This window comes from Symphalangus syndactylus, chromosome 11 (assembly GCF_028878055.3).
Source record: "Symphalangus syndactylus isolate Jambi chromosome 11, NHGRI_mSymSyn1-v2.1_pri, whole genome shotgun sequence".
NCBI classification, from domain to species: domain Eukaryota; kingdom Metazoa; phylum Chordata; class Mammalia; order Primates; family Hylobatidae; genus Symphalangus; species Symphalangus syndactylus.
This window is the reverse complement of record NC_072433.2, coordinates 119803141-119828040: the sequence shown is the minus strand read 5'-3', so window position 1 is coordinate 119828040 and position 24900 is coordinate 119803141. Positions and strand designations below refer to the sequence as shown.

At 53.1% G+C, this 24900-nt stretch overlaps 2 protein-coding genes and 1 long non-coding RNA gene across 3 annotated transcripts; 1 reads left to right on the top strand and 2 right to left on the bottom strand.

Moving 5' to 3' along the window:
• Positions 1 to 2551: 2551 nt before the first annotated feature.
• On the top strand, positions 2552 to 11786 carry SHROOM1 (shroom family member 1). The gene is made up of 7 exons (XM_055299479.2): positions 2552 to 3292; positions 7742 to 8761; positions 8851 to 8906; positions 9506 to 10075; positions 10161 to 10302; positions 10403 to 10675; positions 10797 to 11786. The coding sequence occupies exons 2-7, from the start codon at positions 7784 to 7786 to the stop codon at positions 11127 to 11129; spliced, it is 2352 nt and encodes a 783-aa protein (XP_055155454.1). The 5' UTR covers positions 2552 to 3292; positions 7742 to 7783; the 3' UTR covers positions 11130 to 11786.
• A 1426-nt stretch (positions 11787 to 13212) lies between these two features.
• LOC134731859 (uncharacterized) lies at positions 13213 to 14964 on the bottom strand. Its single transcript, XR_010114514.1, has 2 exons — positions 14593 to 14964; positions 13213 to 14466 (listed from the first exon to the last, which is right to left on the bottom strand). It is a non-coding gene; the product is annotated as an uncharacterized lncRNA (long non-coding RNA).
• A 2446-nt stretch (positions 14965 to 17410) lies between these two features.
• SOWAHA (sosondowah ankyrin repeat domain family member A) lies at positions 17411 to 21094 on the bottom strand. Its single transcript, XM_055299480.2, has one exon. The coding sequence runs from the start codon at positions 20592 to 20594 to the stop codon at positions 18942 to 18944; it is 1653 nt and encodes a 550-aa protein (XP_055155455.1). The 5' UTR covers positions 20595 to 21094; the 3' UTR covers positions 17411 to 18941.
• Positions 21095 to 24900: the final 3806 nt, after the last annotated feature.

Genomic DNA, 24900 nt, shown 5'->3' with positions numbered 1-24900 from the left:
ACAGCACTTAGCACAGTGCTTGGCACTAACGAAGTGGTCTTTAGTATTCCACTCATAGTCACATCACATTAACCATATCCAACAAAGAGAGTGGGCATCAAAGCAAGAAACCACAGGGACTTGTGAGTGGACAGTTGCTTTGCTTTGGTGTCATCAGTTTAGATTACAAGTGCCAAACTATGTGGAGTGGAGGCCCACCACCTCCCCACCTATCAGCTCCTTGATATAGGGCCTGGCCAGGAACAGCAAGGTCTGTGGCTCTAATCCCAGCTAAACACAGCCATCTAAGGGTCTCTTCAAAAGAGCTCCCCCAGGCCTGAGAAAGTATTGAGATACTGAAGGGTGCAGACACCTCTCTTTATGTATTGGAAACGTGCATGTTTCCACTCTCTCCATGCACACTCACCTCCCAACCACCATCACTAAGGGAGACTCCAGCTTTGTGGCAGTTTCTACCCCTTTCTCCTCTCCAAGATTCTCTGTGCTTTTGTAATAATGAGATAAGAAGTGTCAGCGCCTTCTGGCCAGAGACCACCACGAGCACACCTGTAGTTGAACAAGTTGGGTTCATTGCTTGTTGAAGTGAGAGAGGACACATAGCATGGGAAACCATGTGGCATCTCAGGAAGAGAGCATTAGAAAGGACTTAGAGGATCTGGGTTTGGGTTAGTGGTTTTCAAGAGGGTTAAAGAAGCAGAACTTTCCTTTGTGCTGGATGCTGTCAGGAAGCAAGAGTAATTCTATGATTGAGTATATTAATAAATCTTATCTAGAAAGAGGAATGATTAGAGTGAGGCTAAAGCTGCAATTGGTAAAGAAGCAGCAGGTACTCACATTAGCTAGGACAGCAGGCACTCACATTAGCTAGGTCATTTTTGTGACTTGGACAATGTTCATGCTTTTGTATGTGTTAGACGTGATTAGAGTGCTGTTGTTTTTGTCTTGATCCATCATAGTTAAAGAATGGCCCTGTCTCACGGTGATGCCCTGTGAAATGGCTTATGTCCAATGGGACAACACTAAGGCCTTGCTGTGAATGTCAGGTCAAATTCTGGCAACACCAAGGTCCAGCTGGGCCTTTCAGATGTTAGGGGTTACTTTTCTCTTTCTCAGAACAGAAGAGGTTAAGAGAGACATGGGTAGGTGGGATTTCAGTTTTCTCGGGACTTAGGCAGAAAATTGCTTAGTGTATGCAAGAGGTGAGTGGTAGGTGGGTGGAGTGCGTCCCATAGTTTTCAAGAAATGTAAGTAAAAAACATAAGCTTTTTTTTTTTTTTTTAAGACAGAATCTCACTCTGTTGCCCAGGCTGGAATGAAGTAGTATGATCTCAGCTGACTGCAGCCTGTGCCTCTTCGGTTCAAGCGATTCTTGTGCCTAGGCCTTCCAAGTAGCTGGGACAACAGGTGTGTGCCACCACGTCCACCTATTTTTTTTTTTTTTTTTTGTATTTTTCTAGAGACAGGGCTTTACCATGTTGCCGAGGCTGGTCTTGAACTCCTGAGCTCAAGCGATCTGCCCACCTTGGCCTCCCAAAGTGCTGGAATTACAGGCATGAGCCACAGCCCCAGCCAACATGAGCAATTAAAATATTTTTTTGTTTGTTTGCTGGGCTGTCTTTCTTCTATTTTGATGCTGCTGTGAGACTCTGTGGATCAGGGTCTTAAAAACATTAAAAGTCTTTCAGGCTGGGTGCGGTGACTCATGCCTGTAATCCAGCACTTTGGGAGGCTGAGGTGGGTAGATCACCTGAGGTCAGGAGTTTGAGACCAGTCTGGCCAACATGGCGAACCCCGTCTCTACTAAAAATACAAAAATTAGCTGGGCATGGTGCCCGGTGCCTGTAATCCCAGCTACTCGGGAGGCTGAGGCAGGGAAAATTTCCTGAACCCGGGAGGCGCAGGTTTCAGTGAGCAGAGATTGGGCCACTCTACTCCAGCCTGGGCGACAGAGGGAGACTCTGTCTCAAAAAAGCAAAACAAACGACAAAAGTCTTTCAAAGCCAAAAGGTTCTTAGGCACTGTCTTAAAGCCTAGAGCTCCAGCTGAAGCTGGTGCCTGAGTCCAGATGGTGTTGAAGAAGGAGCAGGGCCCAGAGGGCACCACTCTCAGAAGTCCGACTCAGGTGTCTCTTGCCTCCGAGCCCCAGAAGACCCAAGAAGACAGAGTTCCTCAGGCTCCCAGTGTCCCTAGGAAGTGGCAACCTTGACTCTTGGCCAGAGTTCAGAGTCCTGGTTATTAACACTAATAAACCTTTGTTTGCCAGGGATACTACCATGGGAGGACACGGCCCCTAGCCCAGCCCTGCCGATCCTGTGGTGGGGGGAGGGCAGCGGAGGACAAAGGCAGAAACCTGAGAGCTGCAGAGGCTCAGCAAAGGGCCCCCAGCCCCTCTCAGGAACGGAGCATTTCTTGGCAGAGTGGTATTCACAGGACAAGAGTTTGGAAAGTCGGGGCAGGGGAGCCTGAGGACACAGCAAGGAGAGCTCAGTGGCAGGTGCAGGCAGAGCGTTCTTCGGAAAATGGAGATCCCGGAAGGTGAGGGCCTCGAGCGCCAGCGTCCAGCCTTAGTGGATATGCGTATGTCCAGCTCCCTAAGGACCCACTCAGGACAGCTAAGGTGCACACAAGTCCAGGGGCTTCCCCGTGCTCCGCCCCCCTCCCCCCCCACCCCGGTAGCAGGCTGGAGGGCCCAGACCATGCGGGGTAGTGGGAGAAATGGAAAGAAATGGGACAGGGAACAGGAGACAAGAGCCCATGGTGGGAGTCAAAGAGCTGGAAGAGTTTTGGAAATGGGGGTCTGGGGGTAGAGTTGATCAAGGGGCGAGTTACTCAGCGGGACAGGTGGGAGGCACGAGGCCCTGGCAGCTCTGTTTTCTTGGCCGGGCTTGGGGAGGAAGGCGGGTAGCCGTCAGGCGCCTAAGGGCCCGCCCTGGACCTCCCCACCGAGGGAGGTGTCAGGCCCCCAGGGACCCGGCCCCCGAGCATCACGGACGCGCTGGAGGCCGGTGGGCGGTCGCCGTAGTCGCCCTCCCACCACCTCGCTCAGGTTTCTCCGGCCTGGGGCAAGAGACCTGTGGCCCGCGCGGGAACGCACTGTCCACCCTCAGGCCTGGGACTGGGCCGGCGAGCGAACGCTACCAAGAGGCTGCGGCTCCCGGCCCCGCGGCCGGACCTGGCGCCTCCCCTGCGACCGCGGCCGGAGCCTGGAGGTGGGGTCAGAGTCAGAGCCCGGGGCTCTGATGTCACCGCGCGGCCGCGAGGGCCCAGGAGCGCGTCTCGCCTGGAGCCTCAGGTACGCGGCGGGGGCGGCGGAGCGGGAAGCGGGCGGCGGGCGGCGGGGTCCGCTTCCCCCGGGAGGCCGGCGGGGCTGCGGACGGACGGGGGTGAGGAGCGGGTGGCAAGGCGGTGGTCGCGGGGCAGCCCGGGCGTAGTTCGGCAGGGAGGTGTCCGGCTCGGCGCCCCGTCAGGTTGCGCCAGTGGAGTCGGACCCCACCGCGCCTCTCCCAGCTGCAGAGCTGCGGGGCGGAGAGGCGGCCCCCTCTAAGCTGGCGGCGAGGCTCAGGGGCGCGGCTGGGGGCGCCGAGTGTGGCTCCAGGGGCGCCGCGTGTGGCTCGGGGGCGCCGTGTGTGGCTGCGGCGCGCAGCGCGGTCTCACTCCGCCACCCTCCGCGCCTGCCCTTTGTCGCCAAGCATCTGGAGAAGCCAGGTCCTTCCCTCCCGGGCTCGCGCTGTCCCCTGCGCGCGATCCTTCCCCGACGGTGAACCCAACGGGAAAGGCCCAGAACTGCGTGGGGTGGGGTTGCGGCCATCTGCTCTCGCGCCGCTCCGCGTGTCTCTGTCGGCCCCTGCGGCCGCCAAGGCCTGCGCCTCTCTCTCTCCCGTGCCTGGGCTCCCAGAGCTTGAACCCCAGGTAACCGGGTCTGTCCACGCCCGCGGCCGCCTCTCCCCGGGTGTCGCCAGCTTCCTGCATTTCCTGTGCATGGCACGGAGCTCGGATCTCCAGAGACTCTGCATCTGGGGTGCAGCGACCGATGAGCCCGTAAATCAGTCGCACACTTGGAGCGCGGATGCTGCGTGGGGTGCGCTGTCAGCGTGGACAGGCTGGGAGAACAGGGGGACGCTGGGGACAGGGAGAGCCGGTGAACTTCCCAGAACGTCCGCCTAGCCAGACCTAGCTGCGGGTACTGGGGTTCGAGACGTGGTCCAGTACCCAGGAACTCAGTCTGACAGGGAGACAGCGCCTACACAGTGAGCTCAGTACTGAGGGAGGACCCGCTGGGAGGGGCGGCCTGGATAGCCCCTCCACAGAGACGTGAGATGTGAGGTGGCCTTAAGGGAGGTATGATCTAAATCCTGATCATTCGTTGTATTTGAGGCTGTCCGTTCCCCTGTGCCTCCTCGGTCGCCTTACCTGGATCTATTCCCATTTCCTTGGTGTGATTTTATCCACCGGAAACTGTCTTCAGCTATTTCCCCAGTAACCTCTAACTAAAAACCTGGGTCTTGCCTGGTCTACCCTCCCCTGCTGAACTCCAGAGCCACATCCCAACTGCTGCCAGACTTGTCACAGACACCATGAAGCCCAGACTGAAGGAGCACTGGCCCCCTTGACAAGTCCTCGGCCCCAGCTCCTCCTTTCAGACTGGTGCCTCCACCTGCCAGACCCCTAGCTTTGAAGGCCAAACTCATCTTCGTCTCCTTACTCTCTGGCTCCTTCATTCGGGTGACAAGTATACATCAAATGCCCACCTCAACTCCCCCTCCCAGGACTCCAATCTGGTGTCTTTCTAGCGGGCAGTCTAGGTTGCTCCCTCTGCTCTGGAGAGGCTTGGCAAAATGCCTGCAAAGCTCCTTGAGCTCCACCTCTGAACTCCCTTTCAGCAGCAGGCACAGGCGTGGCAGCCCAGCCCACAGGTGCCACTGCCACTGAGACAGGGACCCCTAAGATAGGGCTACCCCCAGCCACACTGGGGCTGGACTGCAAGAGGCTCCCTGCAGCCAGACAAGTGTGAAAATGCCTTGTTGTTTTGTGCTGAGGCCCCCCCAAAACACACCAAAGCAGCTGGGCCCTCTTGGCATGGTAGGTTCTGCAAAGGACACACTGTGAGGAACCTGCATGAACATCAACCTGATAGGGCCACCAGTGCAAAAGCATCTTCAACAAGTTACAGTCAATAAGGAAACACATGTGTAGACACATTTTTATTGCCCATTCAAGCTGTTTTTATTTGCTGAATTCAGAACCCTTTAACATAGTAACTCACAAACAAGATAGATTTTCATAGATTTTCAAGACCTCTTTTGAGGAAACATCTTGTATTTGGTGATCCCCCTTTGTAGCTGCAGCAAGCCAAAATGGGCAGGACGGGTGGCATAAGCTAGTGCTCCTAAGCTGGACTCAGAAAGAGTAGGAAGAGAAAGGGCTAATGTCTGAGGAGTCGGGTGGGCTTCCTAGATGAGGTGACTGTACTCCCAGGAGCTGCTACTCAGAGTAGTTTCTTGTCCTCCTAAAGTTTAGAGTGGAAATACTTTGCAAAAGACGTCCCCAACCCTAAGTGTGAGGGCTAAGCTCCTGGGCTTAGTAGGCATATACAAATGCCCCCAGGTGGGTGACATCAAGATGTTCTGGTCCTAGGTCTGCTGAGAGCCTCTCCTGGGAATGTTGTAGGTACTGCCTTTCCCTTTTAGGAAACACCATATCCTCCTACCACTAACCCCCATACTTGCCCTAACCAGCAATCTGTAACATCCTGGGCCTCAGGGACATGGGTGGAGGGTGACTCTGAGCTCCAGATTGTGTCTAGGAGGCTCAAATAAGCCTGCTTTTTGGTCTTCACCCTAGCCGTGGGCCACCCTACTCTGCACTCCCTACCAAGCAGCTCAGAGAATGCAGGCCAGCCCCCCAAAGTCTCCATAGTTCATAGGGAGCCCCAAACCTCAACATTGCCCTTTCCCAAGCCTCAAAATTGCTCTTACCCTGACCCAGGCACACCCACTCAACTCTTACCCTTGATCCCCCTCCCAGGACCAGAAGGGATTGATTTCTGGTCAGTCCTGCCCCAAGCTGTGCTTGCCTGCTCTGTTTGTACCTAATATTGCATGAGGAATCTGGCCAGTGTCTATGGTGGCAAGTGCTTCACCCATTCTGTCCTCTTCCCCAGAAAAGACTAATAGGGAGGGAATAAGGGTGTGCAGAAGCTAAGGAACTCTCTTCCTTCGTTACCAAGGCCACCCCTACATCTACTCCCTGCAAATCTGTTATTTCCCTTGACATTCAGCAAATATTTGGGGTTTTGTTTTGTTTTGAGACAGAGTCTCACTTTGTCGCCAAGCTGGAGTGCAGTGGCGCGATCTCGGCTCACTACAACCTCCGCCTCCCGGGTTCAAGCGATTCTTCTGCCTCAGCTTCCCGAGTAGCTGGGACTACAGGCGCGTGCCACCATGCCCAGCTAATTTTTGTTATTTTTAGTAGAGATGGGGTTTCACGATGTTGGCCAGGATGGTCTTGATCTCTTTACCTAGTGATCCGCCCACCTCGGCCTCCCAAAGTGCTGGGATTACAGGCATGAGCCACTGCATGCGGCCCAAATATTTGTTTAACATTGACTATATGCCAGGGACTCTGCTGGGCACTGAGAGTGCAGCAATGAAGAAGAGCAGGGCCCGTTCCCAGGAAGTTCAGGGGTGGGAATGGGAGGAGGGAATCAGAAGCAAGACAACAGGGACAGTGTGGGGTGGCGGTCAGCTCAGGACACTGTTGGGGGTCCCAAAAAGTGAGGAGACCTCTAAGCTGAGTCCTACAGGAGAAGCAAGAATAGAAGCAGGGCAAAGATGGGGGTTGGCCCATCATTCCTAGACGAAAGGCAGAGTTTGAGAAGTGGGGACCAGATTATTTTGGAATCTGCCAATAGTGTGTGGGGAGGTAGGGGTGACTTTCCTATAGTGGAGTGTGGGCTTCCTTGGAGGATTCAGGCTGTTGGGGAACAGGAGGGATGGTAAACTGCCTTTCAGCAGGGCTTGCTTCTAGGAAATTGATTCTGGCTGCAGTGAGCATGGAGGCAGGCCTGGATTCCAGGCAGGCTTCTGCCATTTCCCAGCTGTGTGACCCTGGACAAATCATTTCCCCCTCAGAACCTCACTGTCCTCGTCTGTAAAATGCAGACAGCAGTTGCGACGATCAAAATAAATATTTATATAAAGCACCTGGAACATAACAGGCACAGAGGGAGGGAGGAAGACTGTGAAGCTGCCTCTGCCCCTTGCCCTGGGTCTTCCCCCACCCCTCCTTTCTTAGCTCCCCTGAGGTCACAAGAGTGTTCTTGACCATTGTTTATTAGGGAAAGATCACATGGAGAAGCCAACAGAGCGGCCAGGAAGCAGCCTGGGTGGAACAGGGTTGGGGAGGAAAGGAACATGGGTACATTCTCCGAGTTCCAGGAGGTCTCAGGGTACAGGCTGCTTGTGTGGGCAAGGGGAGCCCGGCAGGGAATGAGCTGGTCCCAATTCCTTCCCCTGAGCTGGGCCCTCAACCTTCAGAGGTGCTCCCTGGGACTGGTCCTACTTCCTCTGCCACCTCTGATCCCAAGGTGACTCTGCCAAAATCTGGGGGATGCCAGCGCTTGTGACGGTGTGACCAGGGAGGGGAAGTGTAAGCGTCTGGCCTTCCGTGGTGGCGGGGCCAGCAGGCTGTCCCAGCCCTCATCCGGAGCTCCTCACCCAGCACCACGTCTGTGTTTTCCCAGGACCCACGCAGCCAGCCAGCCTCAGCATTCATCTGCGCAGCCATGGAGGCCCTGGGACCTGGCGGCGACCGCGCCTCCCCGGCCTCGTCCACTAGCGGCCTGGACCTGCGGCATCTGTCCATGCGCGCGGACTCGGCCTACAGCTCTTTCTCCGCAGCCTCCGGCGGCCCTGAGCCACGCACGCAGTCGCCGGGGACAGACCTCCTTCCTTACCTAGACTGGGACTACGTGCGCGTGGTTTGGGGCGGCCCGGGCCCCGCCCCACCCGACGCTGCCCTTTGCACGTCCCCGCGGCCCCGGCCCGCGGTCGCCGCCCGCAGTGGGCCGCAGCCACCAGAGGTCCCGGGGACCCCGGGGCCACTGAACAGGCATGCCACCCCGCTGCTGTACGCGCTGGCGGCCGAGGCGGAGGCCGCCGCGCGGGCTGCCGAGCCGCCCAGCCCGCCGGCCTCGAGGGCCGCCTACCGCCAGCGGCTGCAGGGCGCGCAGCGGCGAGTGCTCCGGGAGACGTCGTTCCAGCGCAAGGAGCTTCGCATGAGCCTGCCCGCCCGTCTGCGGCCCACTGTCCCAGCGCGGCCCCCGGCGACTCACCCGCGCTCCGCCTCGCTCAGCCACCCGGGTGGGGAGGGGGAGCCGGCGCGCTCCCGGGCTCCCGCGCCAGGAACTGCCGGCCGGGGTCCCCTCGCCAACCAGCAGCGGAAATGGTGCTTCTCGGAGCCAGGAAAGCTGGATCTTGTGGGTCGGGGCGGTGGGCCGGCGGGGGAATGCCTGGGTGAGGCCTGTTCCAGCTCTGGCCTCCTTGGGCCCGAGCCCTTGGAGTTCCAGCATCCGGCGCTGGCTAAGTTTGAAGATCACCAGGTCGGATGGCTGCCCGAGATGCAGCCCAAAGGCTCCATGAACCTGGACTCCGGGTCCTTGAAGCTCGGTGATGCCTTCAGGCCCACCAGTCGGAGTCAGAGCGCTTCAGGCGAAGTGTTGGGTTCCTGGGGAGGATCAGGAGGGACCACACCCATTGTCCAGGTATGGAAGTCAGGAGATGCAGGCTGGTGAGGGGAGCATCTGGGAAACAAAACTTGAGCCACATTTCAGTCGACTGTTCACCCTTCCAGGCTGTTCCCCAAGGAGCAGAAACCCCCAGACCATTGTTTCAGACCAAACTTTCCAGGTGAGAGACACGGACCACTCTGGACCAAGCTGGGGGGAAGCAGCTTGCATAGCTTTTGCCCAAAAAATGAAAGGGCTTCCTGCCTACCCTCAGTCTGAGCCTTCTGGTTATTTTGCAAATACCCTACTGTCTCCCTGGTGCAACACCAAGAGCTTCCTTCCTTTCACTGTGGTCACCATGGGGTCCCTGCCTCCAGATTCTTGCCTCAGAAGGAGGCTGCGGTGGTGTATCCTGCAGAGTTACCCCAGAGCAGCCCTGCCGACGGTGAACAGAGGGTCTCAGAGACCTGCACTGTGCCTGCCCGGCTCCCCTCCCTTCCTGATGAAGTGTTCCTAGAAGAGGCCCCGCTGGTCAGAATGAGATCACCACCAGACCCCCATGCCTCCCAGGGGCCCCCAGCCAGATATTTCCCTCTTGCTTCCAAGCATCGTGAGGCACCGCCCTGACACACACATCTACAAAACGCTAGAGGGGTGGGAATGCTCTCCTAGCTGGAGCCTGGGATTCCAGGTGATGGGGGTAGGGACAGATGGCCCTTGGAGGCCACCATTTGTTTGTGGCTGGAGCTTTTTCTGATTCAGTGTCTTTTCTGCTTCCAGTGTCCATGCCTCTGACCAGCAGTATGGAACTGGCTTAGGCCAAAGAACTGGCCAGGCTACAGTCCCCCCAGAGTACCCGCTCCATGAGTGTCCAGGAACTGCAGGGGCAGATGACTGCTGGCAGGGGGTGAATGGTTCTGTAGGTATTTCCAGGCCCACAAGCCACACCCCCACTGGGACTGCAAATGATAACATCCTAACTATTGACCCCACTGGACTGACCACCAATTCCCCCACAGCTGCAGAGACTGACCTCCTCAAACCTCTCCCAGTTGATGCCTTGGGACTTTCAGGCAATGATATTCCAGGTCCCCCTCACAATACTGCCCTAGCCAGGGGCACTGGCCAACCTGGTTCCAGGCCCACATGGCCCAGTCAGTGCCTCGAGGAGCTGGTTCAGGAGCTGGCCAGATTAGATCCCTCTCTACGTGACCCTCTTGCTTCCCAGCCCAGCCCAGAGCCACCCCTGGGCCTGCTGGATGGACTGATTCCTTTAGCGGAGGTCCGGGCTGCAATGCGGCCTGCCTGTGGGGAGGCTGGAGAGGAGGCCGCCAGTACTTTTGAGCCAGGGTGAGTGAGGGGTACTAGGGATTCTGGACACTGAGCCCCTGAAGTTGGGGACAGGAAACCCAGGAAGCTCTGGTTTTGTTCCCAGGTCCTATCAGTTCAGCTTCACCCAGCTCCTGCCAGCTCCTCAGGAGGAGACAAGGCTTGAAAACCCTGCCACCCACCCTGTGCTTGACCAGCCATGTGACCAGGGGCTCCCTGCACCAAATAACAGCATCCAGGGCAAGAAAGTGAGTGGAGAAGGGCTGGTGGAGGCTGGGGGTGGGTAGGAGCCTAGAGCCTGGGCAGAGAAGTCATGAGCCTGGCCCCAGCTTTGAGCCTTCCCTGCAGGTGGAGCTGGCCACCCTCCTCCAAAAGATGCTTCAGGACCTTCACACGGAGCAGGAGCGGCTGCAGGGGGAGGCACAAGCGTGGGCCAGGCGCCAAGCGGCTCTGGAGGCTGCAGTGCGCCAGGCCTGTGCCCCTCGGGAGCTGGAGCGGTTCAGCAGGTTCATGGCCGACCTAGAGCGCGTGCTTGGCCTTCTGCTGCTGCTGGGCAGTCGCCTGGCGCGCGTGCGCCGCGCCCTGGCCCAGGCGGCCTCAGACAGCGACCCTGATGAGCAGGTAAAAGGGGTTCAGTTTGCAAGCGAGTAGGGCGGTGAGGGGCCTGCTCTCTCCGGAGGGAACCATTCCGGGAGCGGCGGCGCCCTCACCCGGCTCACGGCGCCTCTTCCTGCGGCTCCAGGCCTCCCTGCTGCAGCGACTCCGGCTCCTGCAGCGGCAGGAGGAGGACGCCAAGGAGCTGAAGGAGCACGTGGCGCGGCGCGAGCGGGCCTTGCGGGAGGTGCTGGTGCGAGCACTACCGGTGGAGGAGCTGCGCGTCTATTGCGCCCTGCTAGCGGGCAAGGCCGCCGTCCTGGCCCAGCAGCGCAGCCTGGACGAGCGCATCCGCCTCCTTCAGGACCAACTGGACGCCATCAGGGACGACCTTGGCCATCATCCCCCGTCTCCCAGCCCGGCGCGGCCCCCAGGGACCTGTCCTCCAGTTCAGCCGCCCTTCCCTCTTCTCCTTACATAGTAATAGGTGGAGAGGGTGGGGTGCACCGCCCCTACCTCTCACCCACGTGAGTGGGGTGATGCTGATTTAGTCTCTGCTTTTCCCTTGAGGGATTGGGGAGGACCCAGGGCAGGCCTCTCTAAGATACTCCTCCAGCCGGGCGCGGTGGCTCACGCCTGTAATCCCAGCACTTTGGGAGGCGAGGAGGGCAGATCACAAGGTCAGGAGATCGAGACCATCCTGGCTAACACGGTGAAACCCCGTCTCTACTAAGAATATAAAAAATTAGCCGGGCGTGGTGGTGGGCGCCTGTAGTCCCAGCTACTCGGGAGGCTGAGGCAGGAGAATGGCGTGAACCTGGGAGGTGGAGCTTGCAGTGAGCGGAGATCGCGCCACTGCACTCCAGCCTGGGCGACAGAGCGAGACTCCGTCTCAAAAAAAAAACCAAAAACCAAAACCAAAAAACAAACATTCCTCCACAGTGTTCTCATGTGGCCTCACCCACGTCTTGTGGATTATTTGGTAATTAATTTATGGATCTTAGAAACTGTAGTATTCCCCCATTTTGTGATGAGAGTGTGGGGCTGGCAGGGGTTGGTTGGAAGGAGGAGAGAAGACAGAGGAGCACTTAAGGTGCAAAGCAGCCTATTTTTTCTTCAATAAAAATTGTTAAGAGAAGTGTGTGTGTCACCTGCAGCACGGCTGTGGGAGGAGTGAGAGGGGTCTTGTTTACACAGTCACCAGCCCTGGCTGACTAGAGCAGAAGAGGGATTTGCTGGCAGAATATCAGTCAACCCTGCCAGCGTCTAGTTAGTCTGGAGAACCTGGCTTGAAAACAGGAGGGACCAGGGGAATACTGGGCTTTCAGCTCCACTGTCACCAATATTTCCTAACTGTTCCAGTGACTGTGTCACAGCCACAAAGGCCTAGGTCTGATTGGCTGAGTCTAGATTCTGTAGCTGGTTTCTAGCCAACATCCCAGCTTCAGTAGTGAAGTAGGAGTCCTGTCTCCTTTCAAGATTCAAGCTACTGAAATGGGCTCAGATGCTGTGCTGCCTAAATGCCCTGACAAAAGTTCAGAATACTTGGACATCTGGGGACATTCATTCCAAGACCCAGAAAGCACTTTCTTCTTCCAGTTATGTTATCAACACTGTTTATCCTTCTCTCCTTCAGAGATCCCACTGGGTCAGCCAGGCCTGAGGTGGGCAGTCGAGGGTGGGAGCTGAAGGTGAGGGGTGGGAGACCTCAAGACCCTCCATGCTGGGACTAAGGACCTGGAGACATGGGAGTGGTTGTAATCTGAGGGTGGGCCATGGTTGGGAGTGGGAAGTTAGGGGCTGGAGTGGTATGACACATAGGACTCCTCAATTTGTGCATCCACCCCATGTATATAGAATCAAAGTTAGGTTCTCAGATACACATGTTGAAATCTGCTTCAGCCTTTGTAGCTGCAAATGCTGGGGCCAACAATATTGTTCCACAAATATTCAATATATTTTTGGAAGTTGGGCACATTAAAAGGCATGTTTATGTGCATTTATAGCCAACTGACCCCCAAGTGAGAAATCTCTGCTCCTGGGCTTGTTTTCTGATGCGTATTGTCACCAAGTGCAACTGGCTGGGAATTTTAAATGGCCGTATTCATACCAAAAGCGTTTGTTATAACAGTTGTGCTATTGAGCACGGAACAATGCTCACATTATGCCTTTTTATAAAAAGCATATGGGGCTCCTGCTCAGGCCTTTGCGGGTTCTAACATTATACTTTGCTTTGCCCCTTTGAACACAGTGGGCAGAGCCTCTGCTCCAAGGTCTTCAGCCTAGTAAACACACCCAGAGGCATGTTCTGGATAGAAGCTACTAATTTCTGTGTTTTGCCCTGTATGGACCCTACTGCATTATTCCGTTGTGGTATTCTTAGAAACACAGCTACTTGGGAGACTGAGGTGGGAGGATCATTTGAGTCTGGGAGGTGAAGGTTGCAGTGAGCCGAGACTGCGCCAATACACTCCAGCACTTCAGCCTGGGTGACAGAGTGAGACCCCTGTCTCAAAAAAAAAAAAAAAAAGAAAAAAAAAAAAGAAACACAGCTAACATATCCATTAAGCCAATGGGAATTGTGTATTTCAAACAAAGCATCCCCAGCCCGGCTGGGCGTGGGGAGCACGGGGGTAGGAGTAGGGGCATCTGCCACCTTCGCATTAAACTGGACTTTGGTTGTGCGCTGGGTTTTTCCGTGGGGAAATAAATGAGGCTTTTGTGTTTGTTCTTGCCAGATCAGGAGAATCCCAAAAATAAGGCCACACCTCCTGCAATGGACCTTCTATGTTCCCTCGGTCTTCTTGCCCCAGTTTTCTCCCTTCCATTTCGTTATTTCTCCAGAGGGCAAGAATGAGCTCACCATATTTGTTCCATATCAGCACCACAGAATTCAAGACTTTGTGGGGACCAGAAGCCCGGTGAACTGACCCTTCAGGATACTGCCAGCAGAGGGCGCTGTCCTCCTATGGTGAAAGCTGGTATCTACGCTTCGCCATCCGCAGCTTCTGCAGCTTACCAGGCACTCTGGGCCAGCCACAGGGACTTTGACTTGCCCTGCTGAGCAGTTAGTCCCGAAAGCTGGAGCTGAGCCTTTTGCTTCTTTCAGAAAGAAACTGACCAGCCAGGCAGGGAAAGGCTGGCTGTCTTTGCCACTGGGCCTTTGTTGGAAAGTTGCTGGCCAATGAAAAGTAGGAGAGAGGGCAGTCGGGGGGAGGGGTGTAGGGGGATTTAAACGGTACACTGATTAAATCATATCCTCCTAATACGGATTTGATCAGTGCACTTTTTGATTTCGAACATCAGTATCAAAAAAAAAAAAAGCCTTGCGTAGTCTCCCAGGGTGAGAAAGCGGGTTGCATGGGTCCCTATAGGGGTTTCTGCGCGCCACCCCCCCCACCCCGCCGTCTGCTTTAGCCGCCGGCTCCCCTGCCCCATCCTCCTTCCTGGCTGCCTGCCGCGGTGCTCTCGGGCTTTTGGGGGAGCACAGGCTGCGGCTGGCATCGTTGCTGGGCAACAGGCAGCCCCGCGGCCGCCTCCCCAGCTCGCTTATTCCGCCCCCGCTGCTCCTCCTAATAAGGATTTGATCAGTGTACTTTTTACCTTCAGGCTGTAAATTAGAAACGGAACAGGGAAGCCATGTTCGGCGGTGCCCGAAACCCGCGCGCAGTCTGTCTTGAACATCCTGCTCGGCACAAAACGTACCCCTGAGAGCGGCTGGCGCAAACCTCAGGGCTCCTCATTGGAACAAATTGCCGTGCTGTGCATTCACATGTAAACCAGGAGCTCAGGAAATTTCGGTCAAATGTGGTTGAGGGCTGCAGAGAGAAACAGGTGAAAGGGGCATTTGGGGGCGCAGGAAGGCGGTAGGCGGCAATTGCTGAGCACCCCATAGTGTTGCTGTCAGCCTAGCTACAGCGTGGAAGGTCACAATGGACGTTTACCTGTTGTCTTTGATGTTTAAATCAGCAGCCACTTCCCACGAGGAGGATTTTTTTTTCTTTGAGGAGAGAATCTAGATCACGATGTCTCTGCTTTCTTTTCTCTTCCCTGCAGGCACACCCGAGGCACCCCGGCCCCAGGTTGAAGTCCGGAGGTGTGGCAGTTCCAAACAGGTGAGGCGGGTTCAAGGCAAAAGGCTATCTGGAGAGCAAAAGAGAATCTAAGTATAGGCCAGGCGCCTATAAATACAGGGTGACTCTCGCCTGTAATCACCGCATTTTGGGAGGCCGATGCGGGCGAATTGCCTGAGCTCAGGAGTTCGCGACCAGCCTGGCCAACATGGTGCAACCCACATCTCTAACGAAAGATTAGCCAGGCGTGGTGGTGCACGCCTGTAATCCCAGCTACTCGAGAAGCTGAGGCACGGAAATCGTTTCAAGCGAGAATCGCTTGAATCAGGGAGGCGGAGGTTGCAGTGAGCCGACATCCCGCCACTGCACTCCAGCTCAGGTGGCTGAATAGCAGTGGTTTAGGTCTGGAAGGTGGGAGTAGGAATGCTAGAGGAATGTGAGTTTAGAAAGACATTATTTCTATTTTAACTAAAGTGATATCATGTACAGAATATGGGATAATTTCCCTCCTGTGGGAATACATTTTTCCTAGTAGAGTCAATTGTAACTTATGTATACAATCACTAACATGTTAAAAGAATGGTGATCATGGCAGGGCGCGGTGGCTCACGCCTGTAATCCCAGCACTTTGGGAGGCCAAAGCAGGCAGATCACCTAAGATCAGGAGTTTGAGACCAGCCTGACCGACATGGCGAAACCCCATGTCTACTAAAATTCAAAAAATTAGCTGGGCATGGTGGCGTGTGCCCATATTCTCAGCTACTTGAGAGGCTGAGGCAGGAGAATTGCTTGAAGCCGGGAGGTGGAGGTTGCAGTGAACTGAGATTGCACTACTGCACTCCAGCCTGGGTGACAGAGTGAGACTCCATCTCAAAAAAGAAAAAAAAAAAAAAAAAGATCATGTAAAGCAGATCCACAAATCAGAGCTATTTGGTTTTGGGATGCAGCCATTTACCCCCTGGAACCAACTCGGCACCCCACATTGGTGTTGCAGTTCATAAAGAGCTCTATCCGCTCATTCCGTGTGCTCTTCCTTCCCCCACAGCCTGTGAAATAGGTACAGGAAGCCTTTTGTCCCATAGACAGAGAAGATGGAGTTTGGGGAGCTGGGAGACTTGCCCAAAGACACTAAATGAGTGAAAAGGGCTGAGATGAGCCCACCCTGCGTCCTGCAATAGGATAGCAGACAGTGTCATGAAAAAGAGCACCAGGAGACTATCCAGCTCTGCATTTACTAGCTGTGAGGCCCGGACAAGTAACTAACTTATGACTTCTCTAGGCTTCAGTTTCCTCACTTTAAAATCAAGATACAAATAGTACATACCTTATAAACTTGCGATTAATACCTGCAAAGTGTTTAGAATTGTGCCTGGCACTTAATCAGCACAGGTTATACAGTATATGCATTACCCTGGATCTCCATTAGGTAAGGGAGACATGCTTAAGAATAACCTCCAACCTCCAGCCAGGCACGCTTGTAATCCCAGCACTTTGGGAGGCCGAGGCGGGCGGATCACGAGGTCAGGAGATCGAGACCATGGTGAAACCCCGTCTCTACTAAAAATACAAAAAAAATTAGCCGGGCGTGGTGGCGGGCGCCTGTAGTCCCAGCTACTCGGAGAGGGTGAGGCAGGAGAATGGCGTGAACCTGGGAGGCGGAGCTTGCAGTGAGCCGAGATCGCGCCACTGCACTCCAGCCTGGGTGACAGAGTGAGAATCCGTCTCCAAAAAAAAAAAAAAAAAAAAAGAATAACCTCCAACCTCCATTAAAGGATATGTAAAACTTTATTTAAAAGCTTGCTATAGATATGACTCATACCCATCTATACCAACAATTCTTCCTCATTAAAAGGAGTGATTTCGTCTCTGTGACAATTCTTGTCAGCTAAATTGCCTTCACAATTATTTTCTGTTAGTGTTGAAAATACCCTTCTAATGGTGTGCCTCCTGCTAGGTGATATATGATTCTTAAAAACTTTCCATATGTGTATGAAACTATAATTTCTTATTGGCTTACCTTATAGTTGCAGAAAGCTTTGGCCTGCGAGGGAAAGCAGTGTTTTCTAACACCTAAGCTTTAGGTATATTGATCCTAAACTCTCGCTAAATGTTTTACTTCACTTGGAAGGCTTGCAGCACACTCTTCTGAAATACATAGATTCTTCCGGCCGTTCAAATGACGCTCCTCTGATTTAAGTGTGCAATAAACATTAGTTATTGTTATTGCTACTTTGCTGGTTTAAATGTTGTCTTTATCAAGGCAGGTCATACCTGTGTCTGTGACCTTTGTCTGAGGCCCTGTCTCAGCCAGGCGTCTCTTTTACTATGGAAAATCTCCAGGATTTTATTCTGTTTTCTAGACTGTCAGCTACTCCAATTGCTATAATTGTGTCTCCCACAATTTTTCTGCAGAGGCAGAAGATTTAATTTGCATTTTAAAATAATTTATGCAGAGTTCCAGGCAAGGAAGGTGGGAAGGTCACATCAGGGCCCACATTTATCTACAGTTCTCCATTACGATATCCATGTGTGGTTGACTCCTTTCCTTTGCAGAGCAATCCAACTTCTTTCAATAACAGAATGCTTGAAAGAGGCAGAAGAATGAAAGAAAAGAAATTAGATAAAAGGAAAAGAAAAATACAATAGCAAAAACTGTAGAATTTTTAAGGGAAGTACATCACCACTCCAGTGGAAACAAAATGGAGGACTGTTTATTTCATTGCTCAATCAAAACATTCCATGAAAGACTGCCTTAAGTAATTTCAAAGGCTTCACTGACACATAGGGGGGTGGGGAGGGAAGCTCCACTACCCCATGTCACAAAACTGTTTGATAAAACGAATGACATGCAAACACAATTTGCAAAAGCAGAGCATTATCACAATATGCTATTTAAAAAATTGGTTGAGTAAATAGATTTCATATCTTTAAAAACATAAAATAATTACACTGTATTGAGCCTGGGAGATCTTGGCAATATCTACAAACTTTCTCACTTACAGATAGGAACAAAGGCCCAGGGAAGTTAAGCCACTCATCCAAGCTCACTGAGCAGAGATTCTGCATTTGCTATTTTGGAATAAGTTGTCTACTTTCAAATGGTTTTGTAAAATGGGTATTACATACTTTTTGTTTGTACAGAACAGTCATATAAAATACTTGCTCCTTAATCATATCCATTACTATTTAATCGCTCATTTTTCTGTCATAACACTATTACTTTTTTTCTTTTAATATTCACCTATTGCACTGAAAGGCTCCACTGGATTTGAAAACCAGATTCAGAAACATGGCATAAAGGTGCAATTCACAAACCACAATTTTTTAAAAAAATTAAGTATTCATGCCAAATCAAAATAGCCACCCACAAGTGCCAAACACATGTTTATATTTCATGATGGAGACAACCACAAATTAAAAGTATCTGCCAAAACGTCTCTTTTCTCTAAGTCACCTTTACTTTCAAGATGTACTTGTTTGCAAATATTTAGCATTCACAGTACAACTGAAATTAGTTACATTCATAATGGTCACAATCGTTATTCTGTGTTCAAGACTCTCCAGAATCTTGATTGCCTAAAATGAGGTAGATAAACTTTTAAGTTTGTTGGTTGGGATTAATTTCCTTTAGATCTTGATCATCTATTTTTTAAATAGAATTCCAAAGTATTTAGCAAAAAAATGGAAAATGTCTAAGCACTTTGCCTAAAAGTGGAAAAATATAATTCCAAAATGTTACTATGAAAGTTGCTTTACCTCATTTCAATTTAAAAACAGAATAAAAGCATCAAATTACAAAACCACCACATATCTTAAAGCTGACAACCTAACATCTTTTAACATTTAAAGAGACCCTTGCTCTAGTTCTGGCTTGGGATTGTGTAGCTGCAGAGGCATCAGGTGAAGGCATTCAGGGGCCAGACCAGCTGCTGCCCCTTAACCTTTGACCCTGGATTTCAAGTTCCCTCTAGAGTTCAGGCCTGTCTCCTGGAGTTCTTTATAGGAAGCTCTCACTGATTTCTCAAATCCCATCTCTAGAGATGGGTCATGCTTCAGAAAGAAGCTGGAGGTGCAGGCCCATTTGGGTTAAACAGGCTGCCCTGGACAAAGTTGGAAACAGAATGAGGCTCCAGGCGTTGATTGGGCTGCGGTCTTGGGCGGGTTTGGGCTGCGACGAGCAAGCCACGATAGATCAACCAGGTGGTAGCCCCCAGGGACCTTCAGGTTGTTGGAGGCAAACTGGGCACTAGACCAGCTAAAGGCCCCGAAGTAGGTCGACGAGAGATTTCTGAGAAGGCTGGAAGACCACCACGGGTCTTTGTCTTTTTACGTGGAGCCATGGGCGAGGTGCTCAAGAACTTGCTGAAGGAGCTCGACTTCTTCAAGCCTCGGGCCAGGTCCTGGAGCATGAGGTCGTCAGCCAGGACGCCTAGAAATGCACTGGTGGTGGAACTGAGGATGGTGGCGGCCACCTGTACCGGGCGCCTGGCAGCAAGACTGCCACTTCCACCACCGGTCGCATCTGGCTCCGTGGTGCCTCGCAGGCCTGGATCGCCAAGAAGGCGGCGCAGCGCGTACGAGGAGCCGGGCCGCAGGTACTGGTAGGCGCGACGCCCGCTGTGGTCACGCACGTGCACCTGGGCACCCAGACGCACCACCAGCAGCACAGCAGCGTCCTCGTGGCCGTGCAGCGCAGCCAGGTGCAGCGGCGTGTAGCCGCCGTGGGAGCGCGCGTTCACGTCGACTGGTGCGCCACTGCGCCGCGCGACCTCCACCAGCTGCAGCGCCATCTCGCCGTCGCCGCTCTTGGCGGCCCAATGCAGGGCCGTGAAGCCAGACATGAAGTCGCGCTTGGCCGCCAGGCCGCGGTCGCGCAGCAGCAGCCCGTGCAGCTGGTGGGTCCAGCGGCCCCCGGCGGTCCGCACGAGCCACTCGTGCTCGGACGGCTCCAGGGGCACGGCGGACGGCGGCGGCGCGGCGGGCACCTCCTCGGCGTCGGGGCTCAGTAGACGCGGGCCGGCGCGCGACAGGCGCCTCAGGTGCGGGGAGCGGCCCGGGCCCAGGCCGAGGCCCAGACTGGACTCCTCCACCGAGAGCCGCCTCAGCAGCAGAGGGGAGCTCCGCGGACTCGGCTCCTCCGACAGCTGCCGGCGCAGGCCCTGCTCCTCCACCCGGATGCGGAGCGTGGCGGGGGCCGGGACGCAGCGGACGGGCAGCATACAGGGCTTCTGCTGCGGCGGCCCTTTCACTGCCCCGGGCCCGGGCTCCGGGTCTGACGGATCAGAGCAGGGCGAGGCCGCCTCAGAAGGGGCCCTAGGCGGTGGGGCCGCGTCTGCGGAGGGTCTCTCGGTGGCCTGGGCTAGCTCGAGGGCTGGAAGCGGTGGGGCGGCGGATGGCTCCCCGGGCGGCTGAGCAGGCTCGGAGGCCGGCCCCCTCGGGGTGTCCTGTGGCTCTGTTGGCAGACCCAGGTCCCCTGGCGGCTCCACTGGCTGCGGCACCAGGACCAAGGGCGGAGCTCCCGGGGCAGAGGTGCCCCCCGGCAAGACCACAGTGGGCTTCGACGGCTGGGCCGCTGTCCCCGGGGGGCCGAAGGGTGCGGGCTCGGGCTCCGGGGGCCGCGGCTTCTTCCTCAGCACCACGAACTTGACGCCGTCGAGCTCCTTTACCACCGCCACGTTGTTGACGAACTGCTTGAAGCGGTCTCTGCGGGCAGCGCGGCCCAGCGGGTCGCCCGCATCGAGCAGCGGCTTGAAGCGGCTCAGCAGCTCGGAGTTGCGCACCTTCCCGCCGTGCTCCTGCAGGAAGCCCAGCACCGCCGCCTGGCTCACCCCGGCAGCCGCAGCGGCGGCGGCGGCAGCGGCGGCCAGCGCCATGGTGGGGCCCTGGGTTCCTGGCTGCCGGGGCGGGTGGGCGCCGCGTCGCCGCGGGACGCGCGGGAGCGGGGTTCCGGGAGGCGCGGCCGCGCTCACCTGGCGCCTTCCCCGCGGCCGGCCGGGCGTGTCCCCGAAGCTGGACCTCGGTCGCGCCGGTGCCGCCGGGCTGGAGCGTCTCGGGGCAAAGGGCTCCGGGGGCCGCGGGGAGCGCCCACGCCCAGCGCCCCGCCGGGCCCCGGCCTTCGGGGTAGGTTTCTGCCTTTGTGTTCTGTCCAATGGGCGCCGGGTTGCATCCCCCGCGCCGCGCTCGCCTTACAGGTGACAGCTGCCCTGGCGATGCAGAGGGAACCGGAGCAGAAATTCCCGCCGCCCCCCGCCCGCCCCGGAATTAAAGGCGCAGCGCTCCAGCTCTGGTCCCGGTTGCTAGGTGGGTGTGTTCCCTAGGGACGCCGCGGTCCTCCAAGGAGGAATGGATTTTTATTCCTTTAATAAACACTTAACCACTGCAAAACACCGAGCGATGATTTCAGAGCAATCCTTTTTTTTTTTTTAAAAAGGTCGTCAATACCGCTCCAATTTTTTTTTTTTTTTTTTTTTTTTTAACTGCATTTCATGCAGGAAAACGGCTTCATGCGATTTACAGCGAAACCAATTCACTCTGCGCGGCAATGCACGTTACTCTAGGTTTAGAGAGACGTTTTCAAAAGCAATTTTCTCATGGTAACAATACATTTTCACCTAGGATTTGGGGTATAAAACCACAGGAAACATAAACTAACAGGAAAACATAGAGGAAAACATAAAGAAGGAAAAAAAATCACCTGAAATCATCATTAACATTTAGAAATATCCTCTCCCTCTCTCCCATATGTGTATGCATGTTTATGCTTTAAAATAAGAAAGCAATGCAGAGTCATGCTACGTTTTTAAACCTTCATTTGTTCCAAAGATAGGTATTGAGCACGTAGTTTGTGCCAGGACTTTTTTTTTTTTTTTTTTTTGGCTAAGATGCATCAGTTAGCAAGACAGATTTAAAAACACGTGACCTAGTAGGGCTCATATGTTGGAGGAGAACACAAGCATATGGTGAATCCGAAAACTATATGATATGCTAAATAAATGCTATGAAAAAAGCACAGCAGGGTAAAACGGATGAGGGGCAGGTTGCAATTTTGATCTGGGCAGTCAGGATAGTACTCGTTGTGGAAGTGACATTTAAACAAGGACTTGAAGGAGATCAGGGAGTTACGTAGACGGAGAAGAGGTTTCTAGTTGAGGGAACTGCCTGGCAGAGGTAGAATCAGTTCCTTAATTTAAAATGCAGGCCGGGCCCGATGGCTCACGCCTCTAGTCCCAGCACTTTGGGAGGCTGAGTTGGGCGGATGATCTGAGGTCAGGAGTTCGAGACCAGCCTGGCCATCATGGTGAAATCCGTCTCTACTTAAAAATACAAAAATTAGCTGGGTGTGATGGCACACGCCTGTAATCCCAGCTACTGCGGAGGCTGAGACAGGTAAATCGCTTGAACCCGGGAGGTGGAGGTTGCAGTGAGCCGAGATCGCGCCACTGCACTCCAGCCTGGATAACAAGAGCAAGCCCTGTCTCATAAATAAATAAATAAGTGCAGTACTACAAATATATATAACCAGAAGCAGCATACTGTGGTAGCTAAGAAAACAAGACTCTGGAGTCAACATTCCACGCTTGAATTCTGACTCTACCTTGGGCAAATGCCTGGACTTCTCTGTGCCTCAGCTTTCTTGTCTGTAAAGGAATGATGAAAATAGTACTTACCTGCTCAGATGGTTGAGAGGATTAAGTGAGAAAATAAACACAGAAGACTTAGCATAATGCTTTCCTTACAGTAATCATTCCAATTATTAGTAGTAGTATAGTCACTACTATTAGTATTACTGAAAAGGAAAAGAGAAGACTAAAATGTGAAGGGTCTCCTTTCCCCAATCCAATCCCCAGGGGCAGTTTCTGAGTTCAGCCCTATCCCCAAGATGCAAACAATTTAAACATTTCCCCCTCACTTTATATTCTGAGCGTTCCTCCCAATGAGAGTAGCTAGTCTTCAAAAACATACAACTTTTAATGATAGCATCAAATAAATGTAGTATTATACTTTGTTTTCTTTTTCTTCATTGTTTATGTTGTTTCTAGTTTTTAATTTTTATAAGATGCTGTTGATACATAAGACTTTGTGCACCTTTCTGAGTAATTCCTTAGGATAGGCTCCTAGGAGTAGAATTCGTAGGGCATGCACCATCACACCCAATGCCATCACATCCAGCTAATTTTATTTTTATATTGCCCAAGCTTGTCTCAAACCCTTGGCCTCAAGCGAGCCTTCCACCTCAGCCTCCAAAGATTATACGTGTGAGCCACTGCATCTAGCCTTACCGCCCCCCCTTTTTTTTTCTTTTGAGATGGAGTTTTGCTTCTGTTGCCCAAGCTGGAGTGCAATGGCACAATCTTGGCTCACTGCAAGCTCCACCTCCCAGGTTCAAGTAATTCTCCTGCCTCAGCCTCCCAAGTAGCTGGGATCACAGGCATGTGCCACCATGCCTGGCTAATTTTTTATTTTTAGTAGGGGCGGAGTTTCGCCATGTTGGCCAGGCTGGTATCGAACTCCTGACCTCAGGTGATTCACCCACCTCAGCCTTCCAAAGTGCTGGGATTGCAGGCGTGAGCCACCGCACCTGGCCTACCTTACCCATTCTTTAGACCCACCTCAAGGTCCACCCCTGTAAAGCCTTCTGCAACTGCCTCAGGTGTATCATCCTCTGCATTCCTCAATAATTTATTTCAGCAAACATCTATTGGATATCTTTGGGTGCAAGGCTGTAAGCCAGATACTCTGGGTAGAAGACACAACCTGCCTTTGAAGAGCTTACTGCTTAGTGGAGAAGAAAAAACATATTAAATACAATTAATTATGTGACATAGCCAAATGAAATGAATGCTCCAGGTACTTACCAGAGCAAGTAGGGGGCGGGGGGTGAAGGGGTGGGGAAGGATAGGGAAGAGGGAGGCCTGGGATGTCTCCAAGAGGCAGGCTATGAGAACAGGATAGGTGAAAGCTTGAAAGTGGGACTGTGGGCCAGGTGTGGTGGCTCACACCTGTAATCCCAGTACTTTGGGAGGCCAAGGTGGGCAGATCATGAGGTCAGGAGATCGAGAGCATCCTGGCTAACATGGTGAAACCCTGTCTCTACTAAAAATACAAAAAAATTAGCTGGGCATAGTGGCGGGCGCCTGTAGTCCCAGCTAACTGGGAGGCTGAGGCAGAAGAATGGTGTGAACCTGGGAGGTGGAGCTTGCAGTGAGTCAAGATAGTGCCACTGCACTCAAGCCTGGGCAATAAAAAAAGAAAGTGGTACTGTGAAGGCTGAATTCAGGGTAAAGAGTATCCAGTGTGTTTGAAGTTCAGGGTGTGTGCCAGGGATATAGAAAAATATAACATTGGAAAAGTCATCTGGGGTGTTGGGTGAAGGGCCTTAAATGGTAGTTTGGACTTTACCCTGTTTGCAGTAGAATGTCATTGAGAGCTTGCTTTCTTCTTTTTAAAAAGTGGCTTTATTTTCTGATTATAGAATTAATAATAATGTTTTTTCCAATTCTCAATAGTTTCTAAAATATAAAAAGAATATGTCACATGTTAGAGTCACTTCATATTTTTTAGTTTATGCTGTGAGGAGTTTTTCTCTGTACATCCATAGATATATACACAAACATCTAACCATTTGGTACACATGGGATTAGACCGCATGTTGCTAAGAACCCATGTTACTGTAGTCAAGGCTGGTGTGGGGAGTGGGCGGAAGAGGGGACTCTGGGGAGGTAGTGGCGGGGTCCAGTGGAAGATGGTAGGGCTTATCAAGCTTGGACAGTGGATGGGTGCCAAAGATACTTCAGAAACAGAATTTGCATTATATTGTCTTGTTTTCACTTTTTAAGTTATATTCCCTTTGTTTTAATTTTCATTTCAATAGCTACTTTTTATATTTTATTTTCCTAGCTTTTTCTGGGCTAATTGTTGTGTTCCTTGAAAAGTCATTTCCATGATCTCATAGGTAGTGAAGCCTCAACTTGGACTTTTGTTACCATCTCTTGTCTCCAAGAAAAGAGATGAGGGAGAGCACTCTCTGTTGAAGATCATTATTGATTTATGTGGTTTGAACTAATTTTGACTATGATTGTAACCCCCCAGTGGATTTACCTTGCCCACTACCTAGACAGAGCCTATTTATCAAGACAGGGGAATTGCAATGGAGAAAGAGTAATTCACACAGAGCTGGCT

What these genes read in the sequence shown, in the direction of transcription:
- SHROOM1 (XM_055299479.2), top strand. Translation starts at nt 7,784, where the DNA reads ATGGAGGCCCTGGGACCTGGCGGCGACCGCGCCTCCCCGGCCTCGTCC. An exon ending in TTTCAGACCAAACTTTCCAG is followed by an intron (nt 8,907 to 9,505) that starts GTGAGAGACACG and finishes TTCTGCTTCCAG; the next exon opens with TGTCCATGCCTCTGACCAGC. An exon ending in GCCAGTACTTTTGAGCCAGG is followed by an intron (nt 10,076 to 10,160) that starts GTGAGTGAGGGG and finishes TTTTGTTCCCAG; the next exon opens with GTCCTATCAGTTCAGCTTCA.
- SOWAHA (XM_055299480.2), bottom strand. Translation starts at nt 20,594, where the DNA reads ATGGCGCTGGCCGCCGCTGCCGCCGCCGCCGCTGCGGCTGCCGGGGTG.